The sequence below is a fragment of the Arachis stenosperma genome, chromosome 5 (genome assembly GCF_014773155.1).
Source record: "Arachis stenosperma cultivar V10309 chromosome 5, arast.V10309.gnm1.PFL2, whole genome shotgun sequence".
Taxonomy (NCBI): Eukaryota; Viridiplantae; Streptophyta; class Magnoliopsida; order Fabales; family Fabaceae; genus Arachis; species Arachis stenosperma.
Genome location: NC_080381.1, coordinates 2,224,017 through 2,232,122, shown reverse-complemented (window position 1 = coordinate 2,232,122; position 8,106 = coordinate 2,224,017). Strand labels below are relative to the sequence as shown.

Here is an 8,106-nt window from a genome sequence, read left to right as displayed (position 1 = left end):
TGGAGGTACAATACAAGATGTATCCAGTTTCGGACCCGGTTGTAATTGGAGCATACTTATATCATATCGCCGAAAGCAAGAAACGTTGGAGGTTAGGAGATACGCTGGTCCTCATACTTGCATGCAAACTTCGATGGGGCAAGATCATCGTAGGTTAGATTCGAAAGTGATTGCACAACACATTTTCACGATGGTCAAGGCCGATTCAACAATCAGCATTAGGGTTCTACAAGGAGGTGTGAAAAATCACTTTGGTTACAAGGCGTCGTACAGAAAGGTTTGGCTTGCAAAACAGAGAGTCATCGCTAGAATATATGGCGATTGGAAAAAGTCATACAACGAGCTTTTTCGTTGGTTATTCGCTATGCAGATGTACTTGCTAGGTAAGATTTATTTCCAGTTTATTTATTCGCTATTAAATAATTCAGTCGTGTACAAAATAAAATACTAATGTATGTCCATTTAGGTACTTGGGTGCAACTAGTGACACAGCTGTGGCTTGCTTCCACCGACATTGTGATGTTTCATCGGGTCTTTTGGACGTTTTCACCGTGTGTTGAGGCCTTTAAGCATTGCAAGCCACTTATCTCCATTGATGGCACCCACCTATATGGTAAATACGGTGGAACTTTGCTGATGGCCATAGCGCAAGACGGTAATGCAAACATTCTGCCCATTGCATTCGCAGTTGTTGAGGGTGAGACAAAGGTGGTGTGGTCGTTCTTTCTTTTGTACTTACGGGAGCATGTTACACCACAACCAGGGGTGTTAGTAATTTCAGACAAACACAAGTCCATTGATGGAGCACTGAATGCCGAAAGAAGTTTATGAAAACTGTCTCATGCCTTCCAAGCGTTTTGTACAAGACACATTGCAGCCAACTTCATGACCCACTTTAGGAACAAAGAGTTGAAGAAGGTTCTTATTAATGCAGCGTACTCGAAGTTGCATGAAGTCGGTCTTCAATGTTTACAGATCAGAGTTTCAACCGATAGGATACGAGGATGACTGGTCATCATATGACGGTCCCCAAATCCGTCCGAACCCCGGATGATGAGAGTGAAGAGAGGTCGGCCCATGAGCTCCTCTGTGACATCATGCTCTAGCTCTCCACAAACCGTGTTGTGGAACCAAGTGAGTTTGACAGTCCACTTCGTCTGTGACTGTCTATCCTCTGGGCCAGGAATAACACCCAGTATCTACTCACATAACTCCTCAATGGTCCGTCCCTGGTGGTGTTGCTCCCACCCACCTATGCATCCACTCACAGGATCACCATCAATAATCCTGACTCCCAACTGATATGCCACATTCTGCAGGGTGATAATCATCTCCCCGCACGGTAAATGAAACGTATGGGACTCAGGCCTCCACTTCTCTATCAACGCCGAGGCAAGTGACCAATCATGCTCGAACTCGACCATGTATGTGACGTACTCAAACCCGGCTCGTCTCAGATATGGCCTAATCTGCTCTGGCGACCGTGTCATCAAGTTCTGTTTGGTGCGCAAGATCCGAGGCTCCAGCCAAATGAAAAAAAATAATAAAAAAGGTTACTGTGAATAAATACAATAGCAAGTTCACTTTTTCTTCAATACAATAAAATAAAAAAAGGTTAAAAAATCATACCACTCGATCAAGCCTCCCAGCGATGTGCTCAGCCTGATCCAATCTATACATCTCATGCTCATAACCCAATAACTGTTGTTCCATTGAAACACAATCTAGTAAAATAAAATCACATACTAGATTATCAAAAATTAAACTAAATGAAAAATGGCTTATAAACCTACTAATTTTAAGCATACCCTATTTAACTGATGTCGTCATGTAAGTAATTAATTTATAACTAACTCAACCCTAAATTTTATTGCTCACGTAATTACCTTCTAATTCACAACGCAATGTTATACCTCTTAACTAAATTATCTAATATACTTTCTTATATTCTTTAATATGTTGATATAGAGCCACTGTACTAAAAAACGGTGACACAAAATAATATACCTAAGATAACAACACTAAAAGGTACGTCTAACTAACTAACATGTAAATAATAAATCTGTTATTCTAACTAACAAACGATCTATACTTAATAATTTTATCTAACATGTAAATAGTAAACTGAGTTAACATTAAAAAATAGATTATTATTTACTAACCTGAAACTGCGACAATTGTCCACACCAAACTTCACGGATGTCGAAAAAGCAAAAAGAATGTAATAGAGAAAATTTGGAGGAGAGAATAGAAGAAAAAAGCGACAAATCAAAATGGTCCCACCTGTATATATAGTGTGCCGAACTCATCATAGAGTTCGCGGAGAGGGAGGACTTGTTGTTAATCCAAAAAAAAATCGTATTTTTGAAAATAAAATTGAAAAATCGTTTTGGAGAAAATAATTATTTATTTTATTTTATAAATGAAAAAAATCCGCATCCTAATACACAAATTTGTAATTACACAAATTTGTAATTGAAAAAATAGTTGGTTGGAGATTGCCCTGCAATTCAGCTATTTTGCAACCACAAATCCACAATAACCCATCTGAAAATAGTATATATAGAAATAGAATCCAATTTGAATCAATATACCATGATGGTACATATTACAGTGTTTTTAGGAACCCTAGTCCTTTTTCCATCAAATAAAGTGTATAAAAATAACTGTCCAATACAATTTCCATCACAAACTAATGAAGTACCACTCATGAATAATTAACAAATAGGGGGAGAATATGAGTTGGTTGGTGCTACCGTGCAATTAACAGCAAAAGGTTTCTTCCAATATGTGTGATTGCATGTATGCATGCATATACTGCCACCTTATCCTGAACTGAAAAAAAAAAGACAGAAAAAGCCTCACTGTGACTGAACAGAAAATATTCATGTTACAGAATGAAGAAAAAGTAAGTTTCTGCTTATATATAGTCACATAGATTATGAAGGCCGCGAGTGAGCTTGGTACGGTGTGATAAACATGTGATATCTGAGTGCTAATCTTGGTTCTGCTCATGGAGAGCTTCAACCATTCCGTCAAATGCATTAAATTCTGGAAATCCTGATATGTTTGACTTCCTCGTATTCCAATTGAATTTGACCAGTTCTGTCAAGTATTTCAAACATTAACAAGGCAGGGTCATGGAACTTGGGACACATTAAGCAGTGGCAAAAGAAAAGAAAACAAGAGAAGGACTTGAATTTACCCCAACATGTATGTTTCTGTTGCTGCGTGGGAATCAACTCAACGTGTGGAACGTGAGCAATGTTTGGCCAATCTTCCCCTGTCTCTCTCTGGCATCGCTGCTCCAGCCCAGCACATTGCTCAATTGCCAGGAAACGCAAGTTTGTCAGGTTTCGAAAGCTACTTGGAAGTGACCTTATCCTTGGAGAGAGACCAATGAATAAGTATTGCAGAGAAGTCATATCTCCCAACCACTCTGGCAATGAATCCACTTCAAGTAGTATCAGAGATTTGAGGGATGGGATACATTGAAGACCTTCTGGTACTCTACCATTGTCTTCCCCGGCGCAGATGTCAACATCAGGGAGGGAAGTTAGCTTATTCATGTTAGTTGGCAGAGTCATCAATTCTGGGCAAACAATGATAGAAAGGATCTCAAGACAAGTTAGGTGTTCTGCAACACTAGACAAGGATTTTAGTCTTGGACAATGGGAAATGGTCAATTTTCGAAGAAAACTCAAGCCTTGAAAAACATTCTCTACGAAGGACTCAAGCTCAACACAATCATCAATATCCAGTTCCTGGAGTGAGCTTAGGGTGCCCAGTTCTTGAGGTAACACCTTCAGTTTGGGAAACCTACGAATCGTGAGCTGTTTAACATAGCGCATACTCAGAAAGATTTCTTCCAGAAAGGAAGCCACGTATTCATTGTTAGATTCCAATCCTTCAATTACGAGTACCTCCACAGATTGAAGGAGTGGCAACTTCATATTGGGGCTGCATGGAATGGTTAATTTGGAAACAAGTGGGAGAATCGCTACTCCTTCGTCCCTTACAATCCTCTCTAACTTTGGCAACTCTATCAAAGTTAGCTCCTTTAGGGACTTAAAGGCCACCTTCTCCTCCACTCCATCATACGAGTCTTCATCAATGTACTTCACATCTTTCATACCACATACATAAAGACTTTCTAAATGTGGTAATTTACCAAGTGGAGGAATCTGCTCACAGTTGTTGCAGTCAAAGAGTATAACATTAACTAAGCTTGAAAAGATGCTAGTATTTCTCACCCAACCAGGGAATTGTGATCCCATGTAACCATTAATCCCAAAATTCTTGAGATTAGGGGGAGGCTCAAGGGCTTCAAGTACTCTCTCCGGACTAATGCATAATGAATTAGAATTAGAATCAGAATTCCAAGACAAATATAAATGACTCAGCTCCTTCTTACTCATCAAATTAGCCTCACTAGCATCATCTTCGCTCTGGACATTCTCGAGACCTTTAATGTGTAGTCTTCCACCAAGCTGTAAATCATGTAACTCTACTAAGCCATGTTTGGCTTTTGAATCCACAATAAAAATATTCAGTGTTTTCAGTTGTTTCAACTCCCCCATTTTTGGAGGCATTTCTACTAATGACCAACATCCTTCAATTAAGATATGCCTGAGATCCTTCAACTTCAATATGTGTTTGGACAGACAAGTAAGGAAATAGCATTGTTCTAGCTTTAGAATTTGCAATTTCTGCAGCTTAGAAACACATTTTGGCAACTTTGTAATGTAACTATTGTAAATATTCAAGTACCTCAAATGTGTGAAACTTTTCAGTGCAGAGAGTTCAGAAGATCGTGTACGCAATGCTCGGAGAGAATTACATAACTGCACTTTACGCCAAACCAATGCTGGATATCTAATGAGGGGATTCTTAATTGCTGGATGAAGATCAATAAAAGTCCTCAAGGACTCAATATTCTTCAAGGTATTCTGATTTAACTCAGGCAAGCGAGAGTAACTTACATGGTGGACCCTTGTTGACAAATTGGTCAAGCTTGCAGACTCATCATAAGCTTTATACTCTTCTCCCACTATGGAGTGGGCAAGATCAAGGAATAAGTCATGGACCTTAAAGGTGGTGTTTCCATATTTGTCAACCGATACTTCTTGAAAAAATGATCTCTGGAGCAGTTCCTCCCATTGCTGGTTAGCAACATCTTCAACCTCCAAATGCCCCTTGGATTTAATTTGTCCATTGGCCATCCAAAGATGAATTAGCTGTTCCTTTGAGATTCGAAAATCTTCAGGATAGAGAGCACAAAAACAAAAGCATTGCCGTGATGATGGCTTCAAATGAAAATAACTTAGTCTCAAAGCACCCATGACACCATCAATGTCCCAAAACTTACTTTCCAACACATTAAGCCATTCTTTTTCCTCTTTTTTATTACGCAAAAGGCTTCCAACAACTTTGGATGCAAGGGGATTACCCACACATCTTCTGACGATTTCCTTGCCAATCTCCACCAGCTTTGCCGGCTGCTCCTTGTTTGGATCAAATGCATAGTGTGTGAACAATGACCAATTGTCATCCTTAGGTAATGGCTGTAAGTGATGAGATTGAGTAGGGCATGTTTCCATGGCAGATGCAACAATCTGATCGCGTGTTGTGACCAAAATTGAAACACCTTTGGTTTCACTACCTCTAGAATTCAGCACAGACTTCAAGTCCTCCCATTTGTCATTGTCCCACACATCATCTAGAACAAGCAAACACCGGTTGTTCAGCAACACTTGTTGAACTTTGTTTTGCATTGCTTCTAAAGTGGAGAGGTTTGGGTTCTCTCCGGTGGAGGATTCTACAATGGACTGTAGAATTTTCATCATATTGAAGTTTGTAGAAACACAAACCCAAATTCTCAAATCAAAATGTTGTATCACCCTGTCGTCATTGAAGACCCATCGAGCAAGTGTTGTTTTGCCAAGACCTCCCATACCAACAATGGGATACACAGAGAGGCCATCAATGCTACTAGCATGCTCTGTTAGAAAGTCTACAATCTTGTGTCTATCTTGGTCTCTTCCATACATCTGGTGCTGATCAGTGATGGCAGAAGTAGTTTGTCGCAGATCATCATCTTCTTGTTGCCTCTGTCTGAATCCCAGAGGCAGCTGAAACCTTCTCCTATCATCATCTATACGCTGGAACCTCTTGACCATGTCTTTCATCCTCTTGCTGATAGCATGACAAAACAAAATAGTCTTGGGATGGAAGCGGGCTAACCACCCTTCACTTTGAAGTCGGTTGGACTCCATTGAACATTCTTCCAAGATATCTTCCAGCACGTGCATGGCATCCGAAAGCTTCTTCAGCCAGTCCTTCATGCCATGGCTTGTAAATTGGTCCTCTGCAGCATCTTGGAATAACGCACGGATTGCACTGAGATTTTCAGACAGGTCTTGGATCTGCGAGTCAACACCAGAAAGAGCTGCAATCTCATTCTGGACAAAAGTGTTCAAGTTTCCAATGAGAATTCCAAGCAAAGCATCGGTTGCCATTTGCAGAGTACAAATCAAACTTTAGATATTAGTTTGATTGCAGGTGTGTTGTTGTATGCTAGAATAGGAAACTCAGTTGTATCATTTTGAACTTTTGAAAACGTGCAAGCCAGCTAGGACACTGCTTCCAATATGCAACTTTGATATTACTCAATTAATCAAGTACTAGTTAGAGACTAAATTACTCAATTTTTTAATCAGATTTCTTGGAACTACTCCCTTGCAAACATGTGAATACTTTGCAGAATCTAGGAGCCTAGGACACTAATTTCAATATTTTCCGATTCCAAGCTTACTTTTCAAACAACCAGCCAATGAGTTTTCATTGTTTCAATAAACACCAAAAGGATATTATAATAGTATTAGGTTTGTACTTTTTTAGACAGATATATGGTACACACATGTTCTTAAATTTGGGTTGTTGGAAGAAGACTCTTATCTCCTATGCAACCTACTTTAAAAATGGTCTCATACATTGTCTTATCTAACAGTAAAGAAGCGAGAATGTACTTAAGAGAAATGTTTAAACTTGCAGCATTACTTGAAAAAAGATTTTTGTGCATGGCTTCTAAGAGGGCACGCAATGCAATGTGAGGAACGAGTTATATTTCTCTTCTTAAAGGAGAAAAACAAAAAACAAGAAATAGAAAAATGTAAAGTTTTTGTATTTTAATGATTTCATCAACAAAATTTGTTTTTTTTTTTTATTTTTTTATTTTTTTGAGAAAACTCATAGTGTGTGTGTTTGGAAACTTTGAAGAGATGAAATTGAATTGAATTTTTGAGAAAATTGATGGAATAGAATATAGTCCCCCTTCCATCAAAAGATTGGAAGTTTTTATGAACAACTTTGAAGTTCAATTTTGCCATGTCTAAGAACCTATGCCTAGTACCCTGTTACACAGTAATATATTAGGTCATAGAAAAGAATGGAAACACAAGCCTTATGATAACAAAGAATATTTTGCCATGACTAAAAATGGAAGAGAGACAATATTTGAGCAAAGTAATGTGAAGAATATACCAAAGAACAAATGAATACTTACATAACGAAGCCCAGAGAAACCCCCAAGATTGTGGACACAAATGAACATGCACAATTAATTATCTGAGTGCTAATGTTAACTGAGGGCAATCATATTGGAGTGACTGACGTATGGTTTCAGATTCAGTGTGGCTACACAAATAGTGAACAATAGCTTGAAATATATTGGTGTGAAAATTTAGATCTTTTGTTTTATTTTGCGGGAATAGAAGATTGTGCAGAGGCTGGTAAGAGATATAATTGGGGTTGCTGATTGAAAACAAATGCACAGCTAAGCCATGATTGGCTTTTGAATCCACAATAAAAATATTCAGTGTTTTTAGATGTTTCAACTCCCCCATTTTCAGAGGCACTGATACTAATGACCAACATCCTTCAATTATGAGATGTCTGAGATCTTTCATCTTTGCCAAGTGTTTGGGCAGACAAGTAAGATAGCGACAATGTTCTAGCTTTAGAATTTGCAATTTCTGCAGCTTAGAAACACATTTTGGCAACATTGTAACGTAACTATCATAAATATTCAAGTACCTCAGATGCGAG

At 38.6% G+C, this 8,106-nt stretch overlaps 1 protein-coding gene across 1 annotated transcript; it reads right to left on the bottom strand.

The window, feature by feature from the left end:
• Positions 1-2,995: 2,995 nt before the first annotated feature.
• LOC130979683 (putative disease resistance protein RGA3) lies at positions 2,996-6,518 on the bottom strand. The gene is made up of 2 exons (XM_057903202.1): positions 3,206-6,518; positions 2,996-3,105 (listed from the first exon to the last, which is right to left on the bottom strand). Exons 1-2 carry the CDS (start codon positions 6,516-6,518, stop codon positions 2,996-2,998), a joined length of 3,423 nt encoding a protein of 1,140 aa, XP_057759185.1.
• Positions 6,519-8,106: the final 1,588 nt, after the last annotated feature.

Bases quoted from the DNA above. Each gene is read 5' to 3' on its own strand.
- LOC130979683 (XM_057903202.1), bottom strand. From the start codon at position 6,518: ATGGCAACCGATGCTTTGCTTGGAATTCTCATTGGAAACTTGAACACT. The intron at 3,106-3,205 runs GTAAATTCAAGT...AATACTTGACAG, and splicing joins ACAGAAACATACATGTTGGG to AACTGGTCAAATTCAATTGG.